The 21,527-nt window shown below is 39.2% G+C and overlaps 2 protein-coding genes across 2 annotated transcripts in view; both read right to left on the reverse strand.

Annotated features, from left to right (window-relative positions):
- The window catches only part of zgc:92380 (uncharacterized protein LOC445086 homolog), a 1,014,629-nt gene that overhangs the window by 787,838 nt on the left and 205,264 nt on the right, over positions 1–21,527 (reverse strand). The gene's annotated exons all lie outside the window — the stretch shown is intronic.
- On the reverse strand, positions 9,101–10,349 carry LOC114656149 (C-X-C chemokine receptor type 1). The gene has a single exon (XM_028807580.2). The coding sequence runs from the start codon at positions 10,344–10,346 to the stop codon at positions 9,285–9,287; it is 1,062 nt and encodes a 353-aa protein (XP_028663413.1). The 5' UTR covers positions 10,347–10,349; the 3' UTR covers positions 9,101–9,284.

A 21,527-nucleotide genomic window follows, 5' to 3' on the forward strand; every position in this document is an offset into this window, starting at 1 on the left:
GTACTCTGATTTTTCTTCAAATAGGCTTAACAATATATGTGATAGTAAATGTCAGAAAAGTCTAGTCTACGTGGCTATGGACTTGGGTTTTTCCTTCCATCCATTCATTAGGAGAAATAGCTTAATTCAATTTGGGGTGGAAGACACAATGAAACCTAACATTGGAGACACCAGGTAATCACATGACAGAAGCAAACATACAGTGCTAATTTAGAACTACAAGTTAGCCTAACACAAATGCATGGAAGTGTGTCCAGCAGGGAGTGTTGGAGTAGTTTGGGTATTACCGTGTGGTCATGTATGCACAATACATAGAGAAAAAGTCAGTGTGCTCCGTGATTACTCTCTCAGGTGGGCGTTTGCATATCGTAATCTTTTGGACCAATAGTGTGAGTTTTCCGCATTTGACTTATATCACAGACATTATAAAATACCAGAAAATATACAGTAAAATCAAGCCCTGACTTATCAGTGGGAGAACTTAAACGCGAGTATATATGGTAATCTAACACACTGAGGCAATGAGATAAGCAACTGTAGCTGTCAAGTCTGACATCTCTTCTGACCAGAGGTAGTGTAATGTGACATCAGTTTAATATAGCAACATAATGAAAACAATATGAAAAAAAAATGAATATAACAGTGATAATAACAAGCAGAAATATATTTACAGTGGATTCAGTAAGTATTCAGACCTCTTCAGTTTTTTTTTCACACTTAAATTTGCAAAAATTTCTAAAAGTCTGTTTTCACTTTATCATTCCGGAGTAGTGGATGTTGCTTGATGTAGTGAGAAAATTAATTTAAATGATTTTAGAGTAAAACTGCAACATAACAAAATGATAAAAAAGTAAAAGGATCTTAATATTTTCTTAATCTACTGTATATTGTATGCGAAAGAACAATATTTCATAAGGAGGCCGTATATGTGAGTTCAAAGCTTATTAAATACAAAGATCACAGTGAATGTTACTGATCTTCACTGCTACCTATAGGAATAAAAACAAAAAGATCTGTACATTTCACATAGAGAACAACCCAACACCATATAGCAGTGACTAGGCCAGTACATGAATCCAGGATTTCGAGGTGGTGAGGCAGCTGAGTAGTACAATATGCCACCCTTAACGTTTGCAGTAGCCCATTAAAATATGGGTTTTATATTATTGGAGCGCAAAGTAGGGGGGAAATCCACATGTAGGGGACATAGCAGCACCCCAATCCCCAAACATGATTGCATGGTCACAAGTCCCCAGTTCAAATAAGAATTTATTTAACAAAATAGCTTTATAAAAGCTTCTCTTCAACGGTTGCACAAGGACAATACAATCTTCTCTCTTTTCCTCCTCCACACTTCCCAGGTGAGCTTTGTCCTCTTCCACCCAACTCCAAATTGCCTGGGTGAAACAGAACAGCTTCCTTTATACCGGAGCAAAGAATACTTCTGGTGCTACCACATTGCACCGGGGAAGTACTTCTGGATCAGGTATAACATCCTGCCTCCCACCTAATGACACCTGAGGAACCTAACAGGGCTACTCACTAAAATTACAACTTCCATGCCATCCTGAGGGTGTACAACCAGGAGTCATATCAGAGGAATATTGCCATTCAGTGTACAGGGAAAACATAAGGCCCTGGAAGGCAGCCTACCTCTGTCCTTCCCTTATAATGGCCTCCTAACAGGGAAAGGTACCACTAACCAACACCTAAGGACACCTGTCTATCCGTTTCCATTTGTTATAAATGTCTACCAGCCACATATGAAACCATCCTCCCAGCCATGAAGCCGGCCAGCATGTGTCCTCTATGTCAAGCACTATGATCACGGTCAGATAAACAAAGAAAAGCAAGATTTGAATAAAATTAAACTTTATCAAAACAAATCAAAATGCAAAATAAACCTCAAAAAGGTAATCCTGATGGCAAAAAAAAAAACCAAACCAATCAAAACAGACATCTAAAATATGTATTACAGTATATTACAGCATAAATGAAAGGATGTCTGATTGGCTGTAGAGGACAGTAAAAACATTCCTTTCAATGAACTGACATAAGGAACGATACACTATATCTATTGGATATTTTTGTCATAATTTATTTTATCTAACCTCCTCTGGGCCGTTGGGTGCAAATTTGTAGTTGATCTGAGGGTTTTCAACCTTGGGGATTTTGATGATGGCATTAATTTTCACTTTAGAACTCAGTTTTTTTTTTTTTTTTGGTTGTGAAATATTTTGAAACATTTCTGCTGCCATTTTTGAGCCTCCATTGATGGGGACGTGTCCTTTGAGGTTGTGAATTATCATTCACAATGCGACGGGGTAAAAGTTAATTGTGAAGTTATAACCATATCCGAGTTCACGGATTCAAAGTAATTAAAACAAGCCCTTGCTTTTCTTTTGTTTAATGATCTGCTGGCTAATACCTTTGTTTTGATATTTTCGACTTTGATTCTTGTCTTGTGATGTGGTGTTGGTTGCTGTTTTCTTGATTTCCTTGTACAGTATTTGATGCAGTTTTGTCTTTTGACCACTTCATTTCATATGGTTACCTTATCAAATCCTTCACGCTTTCCTGCAGAGCGTGATGATATCATTACATTGCCTATCACATTGCAATGCAAATTACATGAAGCTAATGTTAAACAAATACTTACTGACATGTTCAACATTTGGTGACACATACATCTGAATATTTATTAATTTTCCAACCTGTTTAATCCAAGCTAATTATAATGTTGAGTCAGAGCAGCACTAGATTCAAGGCATAGGCCAGCTTTGGATGGGACACCACTCCTTTGCAGGTCACACAGACTGGAGTGTTACAAACCCACACTCTCTCTGTCCAGTATTAGCCAATCACATATAATGTATTTGGAGGGTGGAGAGTTGTGAAGTTGAAAGAGAGAGCCAGCTGTTGGATGTGAGGCTCATTCATAGTCAGCAGCCTAATCACCTTCCTTCCACTTCTTCCTTAACTCACATGGATGAGAAGGTAACCATGTAATCCAATGGCCCAAGTTCACGTCTCACTGCTACCACCTCAGGTAAGATGTGTGGCCAATTGGGAGGCGTCTCTTTGAGTAAAATCCTGAACAGAGGCACGTCTTTACAATGTGGAAGAAAAACTGGAGCAATGTGAGAAGCACTCGGTAAGGATTTGAACTTGTTCCACAGGTTTTAAGGCAACAGTATCCACCACTGTGTTGCTGTATGATTAATTTTCCAAGAAGTAATCCCTAAAATTTAGTGGAATCAGGATTAATACTTAGTATTTCTGACCATTGGCCATCTCCATCTCCTTCTTGTGTTGAAATATATGTTTATCATTTACATTTTCTCCTTCAAGCCATAGGTGGAAAAAAACTTTCTCATTATATGTAGACTCTCCTCCTGGTAATATGCAGTATATATTCCTAATGTTTAAAACATGTAGTAATTTAAGTGAAGCACTGCCATTCGAGGTAGCCACCTTGATGATTGTGATGTAACCCTGCAAAAAGAAAATCCTTTTTGGATTTGAACCCCCCTTGCATTGCTCAATCTTTCCCTTTTGCTAGGTGCTCTGTATTAGACAGACACGAATGACTGATGTTACACATGTTTATATTTTGACGGTAGATTCCAGTGTTAGAGACTCTTGAAAACAAGCCAGTGAATGGTGCAAGAAAAACAGCAAACACACTGAACAGTAAAAATGGACACAAAGTGACAAAATCTCTTAACTCCTGGCCAAGCTGGGGTGTGAAAAAAACCTTTCAAGATACACTTAAATGATCCATTCAAGAAGCAATCTGACTTTTGTGGAGAAATTTTTGTGGAACTTCAACCTGAAAAAGTCTTTTAATTGTACCGCTCTGCTTAAGACATGGACAATAAAACATTCTGTAAGAAAAACCAAATCATGGATAGGGAGTATTCCACAAAGGTCTCAAAAAACAAATTCTAAACCGGGTGCAAGAAAGAATTTAATACTCTCAGAAAAAAAAATGGATGTGAAACCTAAGGCAGACAGCTCTACAAGAAGATCCTCCAAGGTTGGTTTTGGAAAATGTTATTTTTTTATTTTTTGGTGTGATGGTTTTCTGTTGTTGCTTTGTTGATATTTTCAAGTCATCATTTTATATTTAATTGCAGGTGGACCCTGCCAACAATACCCTGTTGCCACCAGTATGATGGCAGTATGCCACCTGTAGAGTCTAAGTTATTATATTCTGTAAATCAAATCTTACATGTACTGTAGTTGGAGATAAGATCATTTTAGGGAAATAGGACTATGCAAGTTTTTCACTTTAATTTTCGGATTATTTGGCTTTGGTGTGTTTGCGGTTAATTGTTTCCTTGGCCTTTTTCTCTCATTTCTGCAGTGTATCTTTAAAAGGTACATATCACAGATGTCCATTAACGTTCTGCACCTTAAATCAAGAAAAATGGAGCTCCTCCTTCTAGGATTCCCAGCCCACCATTGATAACTTTGACCTCAGCTCCTATGAAATTCTTCCTTTACTCTCAGTCACCAGTCTTGGCTTAGTCTCCTCTTCTGATGCTTTCATGACCTCTCAAATGGAGTATTGCATTTGCCTTCCTGCCTGAACTTGATGCAACAGATTCAAAATGATGCTGCCAAGTTTCAGACCAGGACTAAAAGGAATGAACACATCTCACCTTAACTTATGGACTACATTTGCTGTAAACACAGTCTTGAATTATGTTCAAAACTCACCTTTTGATTTACAAAGATGTTAATTTTACAATGTCCAGATTACCTGTTATAGTTACCATTTTAACCATCCTGGAAGACAGCCGAAATCCTTTGACGCTGGCTGTCTGACAATTTGAAAGATATATTTTGTGACTGATTAGTGATGGAGCTTTCAGGTTTGTTGCTCCTACCCTCTGGAACTCTTTGTGAAGCTCTATTGATGGAGACGTTTGAATTTTTCTTAGGACTTGTCTCTGCTCTCACTTCAGTCATCTTGGCTGTAACTCTAATCTTTTACTCCATTATTCTCTAACAACTTTCCTGACTCAGATTCTACCATACTGTCTTTGTGACATCTACTGTGCCATCTACTGTACTGTATACTCTCTGCTTGCTCTTATATACGTAGACTTTAACCAATAATTGTAATGTATTTAAAAGCTCACGTTTACTGTTTATTTTGAAATGTACTTTAGTCAGCTTTGTGAAATTTCATTGTGACAGTATATTCTATGAATGGATATAAAATAAAGATTGACAAAACAATTGATTGACTGCGACAAGTCAGTGTGGAGTGGTGGCACTGAGGCTAAGGATCTGTGCTGCTATCCATAAGGTTGCCGATTTGAATCCCAGTTACTGCCAAAAAAGAGATCCTACTCTGCTGGACCCTTAACCTACAATTGCTCCAGGGGTGTTGTACAATGGCTGACCCTGCACTCTTATCCCAAGGGGTATGTGAAAACTAACAACTTCCTTATTTCAAGAAATTGTATAAGGCAAAATAAAGAACAAAAAAAAAAGGTCTATAACCAAATGTATACATGGAGATAAGCAAACCAGAGGAACTAGCAACATTTTAACTAGGTATTCATGTCTTACAGTGTGGCAATCATAAAAACAAAGATAACAAAGTGTTCACCTGAATAAACAAATTGCAGGACCATTAACAAAGTGTTGTTAAAAAAATAAAACAATTAAAGAGCTGCAAGTGGAATCCCCAGTCATTCATGTGGCAGACCTATAACCCAAAAAATCCTGCAACTTATATTAACAAAATAATTTTACCAGGGTTTCTGCTTTTCTTGGACATTCAGACCTTATGGGAAGCACAAGTCAGTCATCACATGAAGTGTGACATGCATGGGAAATTCCATGTGATTTTGGTTTGTTTGTTTGTTTGTTTAGGGAATTATCTTTTGCTTTCTTTCTGTTTCATTATTCTTATGCAAGCCTCTGTCAGATTCCTAACTCAGCAAATTCCCTTTCAGGTTTCTGAATGAGGAACTACCATTCTGTTTCACCCTGCTTTGAAAGTTTTATAGACAAGCCATTACTTTCATTGCAGTAGTGGAAGTACAGTATGGACAAATGTATAAATGTGCATGGGATAACTTTGTGAGACTAATGCCCAGCCAGGACTCAGCCGCACTCTTGCCATTCACCCTTCTCTGTTGATAATTTTCCTGAAAGATTCCTTCTCGATGTCTATTGCATTGGTCTGGAAATATTTTGAATAGCAAATTTAACTGGATCATCTCCAGACAGATTAGAACATTGATGTGCTATCAGTGATATTTTTCATCATTATACTATATATATGTATGATCTAAATCTAAAACAGCTTGCACTATACTGTAAATGAATAAACTCTTAAGTCAGGGAGCCAAAAAGAATTCACAATATTAAAGTGAAGAATGTTCTTATAAGATGTTAACTCATCCATCCCTTTGTATTCAGTTTTCTTACCCACTATATAATAGATTTCTAGAACTGAAAGGCACTGTAAGATAGATATTTTTTTGATTATATATACTCTGTCAAACCCAGATGGGAAATCGTCTTTTCACATGACCTTTGGCGGTCAGCGTACAGGGTCAGCCATTGTACAGCGCCCTTGGGGCAATTTGAAGGTTAAGGGCTGTAGGCAGTAATGGGACTTGAACCAGCAACTTTCCAAACACCACCACAGATCCTTCACCTCAGAGCCACCAATGCCCTTGATAGATAGGTAGATAAATGTGAAAGTCACTATACAAATGACAGATAGATAGATAGATAGATAGATAGATAGATAGATAGATAGATAGATAGATAGATAGATAGATAGATAGATAGATAGATAGATAGATAGATAGATAGATAGATAGATAGATAGGACTGCATAATAGACTGACATATATGAAAAGGAGGGCAGCATGGTGGTGCAGTGGTAGAACTGTTGCCTCACAGTAAGAAGACCAGAGTTTGTGTTCTGGGTCCTCCCTGCATGTAGTTTGCATGTTCTCCCCATATCTGGGTGTGTTTCCTTTTGGGTACTCAGGTTTCCTTCTACTGTCTGAAGACATCCAGGTTAAGTTAAATGGTGATACTAAATTGTTTTTAGTGTGTGTGTTTGTTGTCTCTGTGTGTGCGTGTATTTGCCCTGTGATAGACTGGCATCCTGCCCAGGGTTTCTTCCTGTCTGGCACACTATGCTAGCTGGGATTAAGCAGGTTAGAAAATAACATGACAATTCTTACCTTGCAATCATTCATTTATTTAAGTATTGGCTAAAGGTCCCCTTACTTATTTTTAGAGTGCACTTTATTATGGTTTTGGAGAGCTACTGCTACTGCTAAACTACATAAATATGTGTAAGCTTACTCTGAGATGAACAGATGTCCTGTTCACAGCCTTACTGCTAATTCATGATAGGAAAATCTCTGGCTTCCCATGACATAATATGAAAGAGATTATATAAAACCAAGACTGAGATAGAAAAGTATAGTTAGAAATGATGGACAAGATGGACAGATGTATATAATAGATATATAGACTGATAGAGAGAAAGGAAATGTGCTATATGACAGCTAGATTTGAAAGTGGCCTACAGTATATAACAGATAGATAGATAGATAGATAGATAGATAGATAGATAGATAGATAGATAGATAGATAGATAGATAGATAGATAGATAGATAGATAGATAGATAGATAGATAACAATAAATTTGGACTTGAACTTAATAAAACATTTAGTTAGACAACAGCTTTATTCAAAGTCACTTCAAACATTTTATATGCTTTAGAAATGTTGACCAGGCAGGTAAATAATTTGCAGAGGATCACACAGTTAGTCAGTGGTAAGGACTGAACAAGGATTCTTGTGAGTTACAGTCCATTTCCCCAGCCAAACTTTACCTAATTTTTCATTTTCTTACACCATTTTCTGCTTCTTTCATTGTGGGTTCAGAGTGCACTGGAATGTGATGCTGGTAAAGAGTGTAGCTAAGACAAAGCTTTTTCTAGATGGCACCCGCCTGCCTCAGGCACCCTGTATTCTTACTGTTTTGGTAATTTTGGAAATGAGCCTAGTTGCATTTTGCAAACAGAAAATGTGTATATATTTCCATGTATATCTAATTATGAGCAACACCAGCTGAAAAGTAAGACATGCTGCAACAATTGATATTAATTCTGAAGGAACACAAGAAGTGACTTAAAGAAATTGCACTGAATTTGAAAACAATAGCCAGATACAAAAAATCCTTTTGATCTTCAGAATGAAAAGGTTTAATCACAGTCCACCTGCTTTAAGTCATAATGCAACTTTCAGTACTGAAAAGAACCTCAAGGTGCTTTATATTTCTTAAATATCTGAAACATAGGTAGTCTGCGTGACTCACTCTGGGTCACTCATTGAGCCAGACGTGGAGACTGAACCAGCAGACCTGTGGTTTATATCCCAATTTGTCTGTTACTGCATCACACTGCCAAGAAGCTTTTGATAATGTGTTTTTCCTTTAAAATACATACATTTTGTTATTTTATAGTGAGCCAGTACACTATTTAAGGATTTTTGCATTTTATAGCTGAAAAGTGTTTTGATCACTGCCCATTTTCCTTTTTTTACCATTTAGAGTTGATTAATACATAATACTGAATATTTTCAATGACCTAACATAGGAAAAAGTAGTTTCTGTATGAAAAAGTATGTACATTAACCATCTTTGTCATTCTTAAAAAAATTGGAGCCCATAATAGTATCCATCCATTTTCCAACCCGCTGAATCCGAACACAGGGTCACGGGGGTCTGTTGGAGCCAATCCCAGCCAACACAGGGCACAAGGCAGGAACCAATCCCGGGCAGGGTGCCAACCCACCGCAGGACACACACAAACACACCCACCCACCAAGCACACACTAGGGCCAATTTAGAATCGCGAATCCACCTAACCTGCATGTCTTTGGACTGTGGGAGGAAACCGGAGCGCCTGGAGGAAACCCACGCAGACACGGGGAGAACATGCAAACTCCATGCAGGGAGGACTCGGGAAGCGAACCCAGGTCCCCAGGTCTCCCAACTGCGAGGCAGCAGCGCTACCCACTGCGCCACCGTGCCGCCCCCCCATAATAGTATACATCTATTAAATAAAATTGGGCATTTCGGTTTTGGAGCAAGGTAGATAGTGATATCTTAGACAACTACAGCTGTCAAATCTCTTCTCTTTAGTTATTAAGTCCCTCAAGTACCTGACAGGATCAGTTTTCAATTGTCCATAATCCCACTGTTCTTCTGCCATGGTTAATGTTTCCCTCACATCATTGTGGATGTAATATCTGAGTTCTGTGAACTGGAACGACTAGACTTCCATTGCACATTCCGTTTTATCAGGCCAGTTTTCACAAGAAATTTAAAAAAGTTTTGTTTAAACTTCTCCCCCACAAAGGCATACAGAATAGGATTAATACAACTGTGGAGAAGACCCAGGCTCTGTGTGGCCAAAAGGGCTAGATCAATAGAATAGCGTTTCTGACAGGTATAAGAAAATAACCCGGCTCGCATTGCTGTGTCCAACATTACTGTGATATGATAGGGCATCCAACAGAAAAGAAAACCTGAAACCACTGAGACAATCACTTTCATTGCCTTTTGTTTTCCAAAGCTGCGAGTCTGTAGCAATCGAGAAACTGTGATTCCATAGCAGATCAGCATGATTGTTAAAGGTAACAGAAATCCTAACACATGCCGAAGCATCCTTATAGAAAAACGCCAGTGGTCAGATGTCTGGGTATCAAATTCCTCATAGCAGACAGTTTTTGTCAAATTTAAAGGCTTAAAGGCATTGTTATGAAGAACTGGCAAAGAAAGGATGACCCCGAGTAACCAAACTATGATACACAACAACCAGCTACAAAATGGCTGTCTTTTCTTCTTGGTTTTTACAGCCCTAACAATGGCCAGATAACGATCAATGCTAATGCATACCAAAAAGAGGATACTGCTGTAGAAATTAATTTCCTGAATAAGGCTAATAAGTTTGCACATTGCATTACCAAACACCCAGCCTTTCATGGCACTAATAGCCCAAAAGGGAATTGTTAAAGCGAAGAACACATCAGCCAGTGCCAGGTGGAAAAGGTAAATGTCCGATGGTACAAGAGAGTGGTAGTTGGTCCCAATCACAAGTGCAACCATGAGGTTTCCTGGAATTGCAATCAGGAAAATGAGTAGGTAACCAGCAAATATCCAGTAGGACAATTCAGGATTTATTTCGACAGGAAGACAGACGATGGTTGATGGATCAACTATGAAGGATTCATTCTCCACATATGTATCTTCATAAACAGACAGCACTTCAAAATCAGAAAGAGACATCTTTCCTGTTGAAAAATAAAACATGTAGTTTAGGTCAGGAAGACTATTGGAAAATATTGTATCCATGAACCTTGCCCCTTCCTCTCAGCTCGACACTGATGACAAGAGAACATTTCCCCATAATAGCGCAGGACATTGTACAAAAAAGGAGTAGTTTTGAGCACTTTTAAAGCACTGGGGTGTGGTTGCTTACTACTTGTATTGGTGTTCTTCCTTGCATTTCAATGGTTCACTGTGTTACTTCTTATTGGTAGTCTGTGCTGGCTGGGCAGTGCCAATAGACCTTTTAAGAGCTGATAAAATAAAAAGCTATTGATGTCTTCTTTGCTGAATAACCAAAATGATCAATGTGATACACAATAAGTTGCTATCTCATCTGTGTGACAAAGGACATCTGTCATCATGGATTACTGGCTCTTTCATTGAGTAAGAACTGTTGCATTGTGTGTTTCCTTGCAACTCATTATCTTGTGTCAGTTTTGGTGCAAACTGCTGTTTCACATCAAATAAATGAAAAAGTCTGAAGAAATAGTGGAATTACAACATGGTTATGATTCTAATGTTGCTTTATGCTATATCTTTGGCTGCCCTGTAGCCATAACTGGAGGTGCAAAATGTACATTTCTTACTTACATCTTAATGATGGCAGTCACCCCTAAAGGATCAAAATTAAGTACATCAGTTGTCACATTCACAAATTATGAAAATGAATGTAGGCTGGCAAAATATTTTTTGAAAGGAAAGAAGAAAAAGGAGGGAGAGAGAAACTGACCAAGATGATAGTGTTGAAGTCATCTTGTAAATGGCCTACTGTATATTGGATAGAGTGTCATTATATTTGCCCCATGATACTTGTGTTTAATGGCCATGAACACATTGAGGCTTCACAAGTTATTTAACTGTTTTACTACTATAGATGTATAGTGCAATTTGGTATCTACAACTCATCCCTTTTTCTATTTCATGTGCACCATTGATCTTATGCTAGGAGAAAAGGAGTCATTCAGGAGAGTCAGTGGTCTCCTCTGACTTTGTTTGTCAAAACAATGAACGTTGCCCTTGTTTCATTCACCTTTACTCCTTCACCCCTTTGAAGTATCCCATAGACCAGGTCAGCCTGACAAGTTCTATTTCTATTTTGAATGGATTTCTCCAAGGTTATAATTACAAAGACATGATATAAGTTTAACGGGCAATGTATTTCAAATGCTATGAGAATATGAGTGACCACATGCCCACTGTTGAGCACCTTACCTTGTAGTCTGTGCTAGCAGTTTAGTCAACTTCCTAATTTGTGTACCTGTTGTTTAGATTTTTGGACGACAGGGATCAGAGCAAGGCAAGAACCAAAGCTGGATGGAGAGCCAGTCCATTTCAGGACACAATTATGTACACAACTACAGCCATAAATACGTTTAAGTTGAGAGAACGTGCATTTAAATTTTTTAGGGAATTTAGCAATTGCATTCATATCAAATTTTTGTGTGTTTTTTGTTAGACATTTTAATACTTAACCATACTATACATGGGACTTTCAGCATACCTTGGTTCCTCAGTGACCTGGGGCCTTATGTATAAATGGTGCGTACGCACAAAAATGTTGCGTAAGCCCGTTTCCACACTCAAATTGCGATGTATAAAACCTAAACTTGGCATAAAGCCACACACATTTTCACGGTAGCTAAATGCTTGGCATACGCAAGTTCTCCACGTGGTTTTGCAAACTGGCAGCACCCAGCGTCAAAGCAGTGCTACTGTTCCAGTGTGGTTTTCCTTTCTTTTTTAGATCCACATCCCTGTTGTGGCTTTATAAATACACTGAAATTAAACGCATATTAGTTTAAGGCATCTGGTTGTAATTAACCTGTAACAATATAATGGTCCACAGAATGGTCAAACTATTCTAAATACCATAGCTGCTTTAGCATTGTTACTCTCACTGCACCTTCTTCTTCTTCTTTCCGCTGCTCCCGTTAGGGGTTACCACAGCGGATCATCTTTTTCCATATTACTCTCACTGCACCACTCAGAGTATTTATATCACTGTATCTGAGTGGGGAATCAAAGCTCTACAGCAGATGATTGGAAAGAGATTATCAGTATATAGCATCAAGCACACGCTGCCTCAGCCATGCTGTCTATTGAACTGCTTTCATGCGGCAAACACTTCAGAGCCTTTCCTCGCGGTTCAGAAACAGTTTCATCCCAAGAACTATAAATGCACTCAATCAGTCCATCAAGTGCTCCTTGTAGAATTATTTGTACTTATAAGTACAATCACCTCACTGTAAACTTGCGATAGTTATATTATTGCACAACCTGAGCCACTTTATAAAGCGCGTATTTACATATGATGACTATATCATTTTTAAGATGAAATGCAGGAAAATATGTTTATTATATTATGCAAATAAAATGTTAACATCATTTAAATAATCTGTATTGTTAATAATTAAACATGTGAGGACATGGTGCCGCAGAGCTAGCGAGGAGCTCGCGCTCCGTTCACGTATTGTTCCTGCCTCGCACTGTATTCTTGCTGGGGCTGGCGCGACACTGGAAGGATAGATGGATAGAATAATTAAACATGTACAGTGGAACCTCGGTTCACGACCATAATTCGTTCCAAAACTCTGGTCGTAAACCGAGTTGGTCGTGAACCAAAGCAATTTCTCCCATAGGATTGTATGTAAATACAATTAATCCATTCCAGACCGTACGAAATATATGTAAATATATACAGTGGAACCTTGGTTCACGAACGTCTCGGTACACGTACAACTCGGTTTACGACCAAAACGGTCGCCAAACTTTTGTCTCGATTCACAACCACACACTCGATATACGAACAAGCCAGTTTCCCTTTCAGTTTGTGCGTGCCGATGATTTCCGCACGTGTTGCATTGTTCTCGGTCAGACGTGTGTACGTGCTTTCGCTCTGAACTCTTTGTGCTCTATTTCATTTCCCTTACGGTTCGTACGCGCCGATTACTGTATTTAAGCACGTGTTCAGCCTCTCCCTGTTCATTATTCTCAGTCAGACGTTCGTGCTTTACCTGTGAACTCTTTGTGCTCTACAGTATTTCGTGTGCTTTTGCAGTTAACCATGGCTTCTAAGCAAGTGAAGAGTGGTGAGAAGAAAGTGTTGCAATGTTACTTTTCTCTTTTTTTTCAAATGTTTATTTTTTTCCATGTGCTTAAAACTCATTTAAAAAGAGTGTTTACAGCGATCGATCGGGTTGTTAATACTATTAGCATGAAATCCTGCAATGTTACTGTGTTGGCTGGCTTTTAAATAATGTTCGGATTTGTTCTAATGTTCCTTTTTTTTCCTCCTGGGCTTAAAACTCATTTAAAAAAAAAAAAAAGTGTTTATACAGCGAATCGGATTGTAAGGCTATAGCACAAACTGCTGCAATGTGAGAGAGAGGGGGGGGTGAGGTTGTGCTCGCCTGCTGCGGAGTGAGACAGAGAGCCTGCGTGTGCAGCTGGGAGAGAAGGGGGTTGGGTTGGGGGAGGGGGGCATAGGGGTTGTGCTCGCCTGCTGCTGGGAGAGCCTGAGCGTTTGTGTCAGTGTTATTCAATGTTTTCACATTAATTTACTATTACACTGTGCATTCTATGGTGTAATTAACTATAATTTGTGCTTAGACATCTTTAAAAAATATATTTACATACAGTTCGTACGGTCTGGAACGGATTAATTGTATTTACATACAATCCTATGGGGGAAATTGCTTCGGTTCACGACCAGTGGTTTGGAACGAATTATGGTCGTGAACCGAGGTTCCACTGTATATTTTTTAGTTTTTAAGCACAAATATAGTTAATTATACCATAGAATGTACCACGTAATGGTAAACTAAATGTAAAAACATTGAATAACACTGAGAAAACCTTGAACAACAGAGAAAACACTGCAATAGTTCGCGCTATAGTGCTAGGAACCGCTCGCTAAAAACGCTTTTTTTAATGAGTTTTAAGCACAGGGGAAAAAATGAACATTTGAAAAATCCGTAATTTAATAAACCACCAAGAAAAGTAACAATGCAGGCTACGAACCGATCACTGTAAATAGAACTGAAAACAAAAACAAGCCTTCTCTACCTTATGCGTCCCTCTCTCACTCTCTCCTCCGCCTGTGTGTGTGCGTGCGTCTCTCTTTTGCGAGCCTGGAGCGCCTATGTGTGTGTGTGCACGCGCCTCTCTCTCCCCCGCCTGTGTGTGTGTGCGTGCGTCTCTCTTTTGCGAGCCTGGAGCGCCTGTGTGTGTGTGCGCGCGCCTCTCTCTCCCCCGCCTGTGTGTGTGTGCGTGCGTCTCTCTTTTGCGAGCCTGGAGCTAGTGATGGGTGGAGTGAAGCCTCACGAAGCATCAACACGTTTGAAGCAATTGTGTCGGAAATCGTATCGAAGCTTCGAAGCATTTGACACTCACCTCTCTAGTGACACCTCCTGGCCATTTTCATTAACGTTACACAAACTTATCCATTTCAATGACGTCTGTTACAACTGTTACTGCTTTTATTTTTTCGCAGCTACATACTGACAATGAAGAGAAGGGTTCGTCAGCAGCTTCTAGTGTCTGATGTCTAAAAAATATAAATATAACTAACGCCGACAGGCAGAATGCACTATACGATAGCAAGAGTTAAACAAAATAAGACGCCTCACCTCATGGATTCCCGGCTCTTTCAATTAGTATTTACTTTTGCACTGTATCATTATAATCGCTCCTGTTATTAGTATTATAATTAACCCTCATCTTTTCTTGAGATCACATTTAATAGCCTTAAATGTTTTCTTTGGTCTGACTTAATTAAAACGGAGTAAACAGAAAATAAAGGTTTATCCCTGTACTTTGCCATGATATAGGTAAGCACATTTGAGAAAGAAAAGGTGAAATCCTTAAATCACAGATGTTATTATTCGATCAAGTATTGACATATTTTATTTATTAGCCTAATACTTTACAACATTTTTTGGAGCTCAAAAGTAACGAGTTCGCTATGAAGAAAAGACGCCGTCAGTGGCTCAATTAACTAAGGTGGTTGCTTTTCAAATTCTGAGCGTAGTGCTAGCCCGAGTTCGATCCGAACTAAAGACTCATAATTAATAATAATTAAAAAAATAATCTCGAGTGAAATCTTTATAACCAATTTGAACTAAATAATTTTGAGAGATACTGTGGAAGAATCGCATAAGAGATCTGTTCGGGAATCATCCCCACTTAGAATCGCCATCAAAATGCGATGACTAATTGCGTAAGGCAGCTCACGTATTTACATTAATTCATCTTCTATTCATCTCCATTTGACGTCCATGAACGTCAATTGAATAAGGTGATAACAAACCCACTGTGGTAGATCAAGTTGTATTTGCTCTGGTGCACCAAACATTCAAAGGTGTCAATCCGGAGCACATCAGAGAGGCTGAGAGACACGGCGCAGATCAGTCACCGGCAAACCGACACACAGACACACACGGGACACTCCAAGGTGAGGAGTGCATGGCTCAAGATCGGCATTAAAGATCCTCTTGAGTGTTGAGGCAACAACAAAAAGCAGCGGGATAAACACATCTGGACCTGCTGACGAAAAAGCATTTGGTTTTAACAGCAGCATCCCTCCCTCGTGAACACATCTTCAAGGTCCTGACAGGCGATCAGTAAAAAGTTGACTTAGTCACAGCACAGTGCAATAATAAAACATTTCCTAAAACATATAGTTTTCCAGTCTGTATCACTCGTAAGCAATCTTCCAGTTATATATGCGCAATCCCAGTTACTAACACATTTACCGTGTAGCTCCCCCCCACCCCCAACACTCAAAGTAAGAACACATTCCACCTTATTAATTTAATATTTAAAATTTTAAACCGCCAAACCCGCCATCAACAACTACAATAACAGTTGAAATCGTCACTCAAATATTTTTTTTTGTTATAGACATAAAACAAGATGCCCATTTCCATTTGATAGCTCTTTACTAGTGTTCTCGCCTTGCTCGCTCTCGGAATTTGCTGTTAAATGGAAAAAAAAAGAAAAACAGACTCTTTTGGGTCACAATGGGTGGACGTGGGACCCGAACCCACGAAAGCCTTATTATGGAGTAGCAACACTACCGCGGCACCACTACTGTTTTCAGCAGGGTGTATGTATGTATGTATGTAATGAAGACAAAAACAATTATATATAGATGTGTACTATATGACATACGTTCAGTGTTGCATGAAAACGTTGCATGAGGTGAAGAATGGATATTTATGAAAGTATTATAGTGATAGATGTGTCGTCAACCCGTATTACTAAAGCTCTTCTTTGCAGCATTATGCATTCTACAAGTCGGCATTTGTATGATGTGTAATTTATAATTTTATTTTTTGCCGCAAAGTATTATCGGGAACAATCATTTAACATGTATGGATCATCCACAAACATTCATTTCAATGTGAATTCTGTCGAGTTTTTGAACTCTGTTGATGCCATATGTATTTCAAATTGGAGCTCGATGAATAATGATTCGAAGCACTAAGCAGACATGCACACTGGAATCAGCTTGGTTAGAAGCACTGAGCAGACATGCGTACTGAGATTGCATCATGACGGAGCTCCGAAGCCTCAGACATGCGTAGTACTGAGATCATGACGGGTATCCGAAGCCTCAGTCATGCGTAGTGCTGAGATTGGGTCATGACGAGCTTCAAACGGGGATTTGAAGCCTCAGATTTGCGTAGTACTGAGATCATGATGGGGCTCCGAAGCCTCGAGCAGATTTGAAGCCTCAGACATGCGCACTGGGTTAACTGAGGCTTCGAAGCCTCGAGCAGATTCAAAGCCTCAGACATGTGTAGTACTGAGATTGCGTCATGACGGGCTTCGAATGGGGATTTGAAGCCTCAGACATGCGTAGTACTGAGCTCATGACGGAGCTCCGAAGCCTCAGACATGCATAGTACTGAGATCATGACGGGTATCCGAAGCCTCAGTCATGCGTAGTGCTGAGATTGCGTCATAACGAGCTTCAAACGGGGATTTGAAGCCTCAGACATGCGTAGTACTGAGCTCATGACGGGGCTCCAAAGCCTCAGACATGCGTAGTACTGAGCTCATGACGGGGCTCCAAAGCCTCAGACATGCGTAGTACTGCGATTGGAGCATGATAGGGCTTTGAAGCCTTGAGCAGACATGGTCACTGGTTACTGAATCTTTGTGAAGCCTCAGCACAGTCAAAGGCATTGACCTCTATATTTTGAGAGTCTATCTGACACTTAACTCTCTAGTTATATTTTGTAATTTGTATTGACATTACACACTTCAGTTGATATAGTTAAACTACAATTCAGGTAGTTGCTGAGAAGTAATTATTGTTCTTGTGGATTGCTCTGATTTCCTTTGTCTGATACATAGTGTCAAAGATATATTGTCATATATCATCTTTATATATATAAAAAGATTAGGTAAATCGTGCAACCTTTTTATGGAACGCTTAATTTTGTTCAAAACCGTACGTCATATAGTATACATCTATAAATATAGTTTTTTTGTCTTCATTAGAAGAATACAACAGTGATAATCTCGTGTCAATTAAACCAATTTAACGTGTATATGTCAAACAACATATTTCCACATCCGCCGCAGTAAGAACAGTAGTAGTAGTTCAGTTGTGCGAAGCTCGTTAATTATCCCGATTAAGTGGCTCAATGGTATTGCAACTGTTTCTCAGTCAAAACACCAGGGGTTTGCGTCGTTGATCCTCCACATGTGAAAGTTTTTTTTTCAATTCCTCCATTTAACAATATTTTCAGCTTGGACGGATAGCGAGCAAATCGAGCTGTCGAGGGAAGGTTGGGCTGCCGCAGTCGGGCAGGGGGCACACGTCCCTAATTATATTGTGTATGTAAAGAGTTTCACTGTAAAACGTAATAAGCTTCATATTTGTGTGTCTGGAAACCCTGGTGTCGTACTGAATTTGTATTGTAGAAAAACAAACTACTGTGCAGCATGCCTAAATGTGTCTTTTCGTTTCTGATCGCTATATGGCACTACCAATTTGAGACAATTCTCTATAAACAGTTTCAGCCAATCAGCGCCTTCTAAACATGCAGAATGACAGTGTGAACCTTTATTGTAGCAGCGCAGCATCTTCGTTTCAGTCCGTCATTGTCCTGTTAGACTATTTACTGTTAAGTGCTGCTTGAGGTAGCGTTTATAGTACAACAGGTAGCCTACGTAGTTCTTAAATTGGTATTGAAATGCACACACAAGTCTCCTAAATTAATTTATTGAAATGCCTACATTTACAGTGTCCGTTTTAGGAAATCGTAGTTTTTACTTGTTCCGTTATTAGGAATTATAATTTCTCAGTGTCACATATTATTCGTTACTACTCGCGAGTCCCTCATCATTGAGATTCTGTTTTATATTCTGTATAAGCAAACTTTTTAAAAGGAGCGTTAATTGAACTGACTATAGCAGACTTGTCATCTTCTTAAAATGACTTTATTGATTTGATATTGACAATTAATCATAAGGTCAAAAACCAAGGAGGATATGAGTTTGCACGGACTGTGCTGTTTCTTTTTTTTTGCGTGACATCGCGTCAGTAGAGAGTGCGTCACGTTAACAATGCATTCTGTCCTAAATGACAGCGCACAGGCTTTTTGATATTTCCTAAAGGCCAATGTGTCTCAGTTTGCTCATTAATATATTTTGACAGTGTATTTTAGTGAGAATGATTATAAACATATTACCCACGTTCATTTCCCATGTAGATATGTAACGTTTGGTGAGAATAAATAAAAAGTAACAACACATATAATAGTTATGTTGCATTGTTTATGATTAACAAAATTCATAGTTTATCTAAAATGTGCTACTTATACAGTCAATTTATTCCACTTCTGAAGGTGTACATTGTCGGTATTCTCCATTGCATTTGCCCCCAAGTGTAACATGTGCCAGTGCAACTGAGGGGTGGCAGACGAGCTCACGTAATGGGTGTCAAGGCACATCCTCACCCTGATGCCGAGGCTCTTGTCATGAATTCCCATCTTGTACTTTTTCTTGTTCCTGCCAGTTTACTATTATTATTGGACACGTATGTAGAGGAAATGTGTGTCTTATTTTATGTCTATAAAAGGAAGGATGGTAAAGCCTTGAATGAAACTGAGCAGGGAACGTTAAACGTGACAGTGACTGCGGGGGGATTGTTGAACTGGAAGATGGTTTAAGAATACAGAAACAACAAAAGCTTACTCTATATGCAATTCTATTTACATCAATGATTTATCTGTTGTGTTGCAGTTTGGAAGATTACTTATTTAACCACCCCAAGCATATTACGCGACAGAGCCGGCCAGAAGGGAAAGGAGGAATGTGAAGGTAGTCTGTCCATGTTTCTTAGGGGTTTTCCCAGGGGCGTATGTATTCTCTGGGGGTGCGATCAGCTTCGCAGCTCACAGTGTGTCTCTCTAGAGCGCTCCTGTGTGTGTGCGCGCGCGCCTCTCTCGCGTGTGCTCCTGTGGGTGTGCACAGCTCTCTGTCTCACGCTGCCTGTGTGTGTGCCTCTGTCTCTCGCGCTGCCTCTGTGTGTGTGTGTGTGCGTGTGTGTGTGTGTGTGTGTGTCGCGCTCTCTCGCTCTATCTCTTGCTCACTGCACAGGAAATGCACAGGGAGAGACTGAACATGAACAAACCGAAAGGGAACCTGGCTTGTTCGTATACCGAGTGTGTGATCGTGAACCGAGGCAAAAGTTTGGCGAACTTTTTGGTCGTAAACCGAGTTGTACGTGTACCGAGACATTCGTGAACTGAGGTTCCACTGTACTATGAAGATATTTCAATGTTCCTTAAAAGTTGTGAAGAATCTACATTCTAAGCTTACAGATGGCTTAACTTCGATTACAGAGCTGATTGTGTGTAGATTGGGTGTTTGGAGAAAGAAAAGTAAGGACAGGAATTGGTGGTTAGTACGTTTTGAAAGAGACAGTACTGCTGCAATAAATTATTTCATCGAAGGTTGCGCACAGCGTAGCAAGCATCTTGTGTTTAATAACATGCTTTAACTCCTATCATTGTGAAAATGGCATCATGTATACATCTCAGTATTTTAATTATTCAGAGAGCTGTAATATCATGAATGTAATGGATTCTGTGTCCTGTCGAAAGAAGAGAAAGCCTGTTTAAGAAACACATAGTGATTCACACACATAGAGCACATAGAAGATCAAATACAAAACAAAGCATTTAACGTTCCACTTTACTTACGATGGGATTTAAGAAACTAGTAAATCAAACGATTTTAAAATGAAGTTTATGATGTTCTACTTTAATGACAAAATAACTACGTGATTAAAGTGGAAATTTTGAGATTATAGTTGACATGTCATGCTTTTTTCCCACTGTGTGCCTATTTTTTTCCCAGTACCCTAATAAGCTTTCACATAACACTGAGATGGTGGGCTACGACTCGCCTTTTCACAGCGACTTTGGTATTTGACAACTTCTTTTATATTTTGGGCACTGTGCGACTCTGTGAACTTGAGCTTTCAAGTTTCTCCGACATGCTATGTCATTCGATCAAATTCCTTTTGCTGATTATATCACTGTTTAAACCAACAAATAGTTAAGTTTTTTCTTGCCTCCACTTGGTATTCACTGAAATTTTTCTGTTTTGCCCCGTGCTTTTGCCATTGTCTTTTCACAGAAGGCTGAGTTTAAGGGCTATTTATATTGATTTGCATATCCAAAGAGGTGTAATTCTGGGAGGAGACGGGGCAGGACAGCAGGAGCGTGCACGTGAGTTACTTTTCACGCTGACCGGAATTTATGTAGCAGAAGAACGTGGAAGTTGGCGTTCGCACAGATTTATGCATCTGGATTTTTTTGTGCGTATGAACATTTCCGCTTTTGTCCGTATGCCATGTTATAGTGTGAATTCTACGCACGGCATTATGCATGAGGCCCCTGGTATGTACTGTGTATACGGTATTATTTATATATATGCAGGGCTATTCAAAATGAAAGACTGGATTTCAAAAATCTATTTCAAACAAACTGTAAAAGACAGAAACACATTCCGCACATGACTGAATAGAGGAAAGTTCAAAGTTTGGTCCTATGGTCCTTGAGGTTGCATGCACTCAACATGAGCACCATGTGTAGCACGACAAACATCAAAATGGTA

This window comes from Erpetoichthys calabaricus, chromosome 8 (assembly GCF_900747795.2).
Source record: "Erpetoichthys calabaricus chromosome 8, fErpCal1.3, whole genome shotgun sequence".
Classification (NCBI taxonomy): Eukaryota; Metazoa; Chordata; class Cladistia; order Polypteriformes; family Polypteridae; genus Erpetoichthys; species Erpetoichthys calabaricus.

Coding starts and splice junctions, on each gene's coding strand:
- LOC114656149 (XM_028807580.2), bottom strand. CDS start 10,346: ATGTCTCTTTCTGATTTTGAAGTGCTGTCTGTTTATGAAGATACATAT.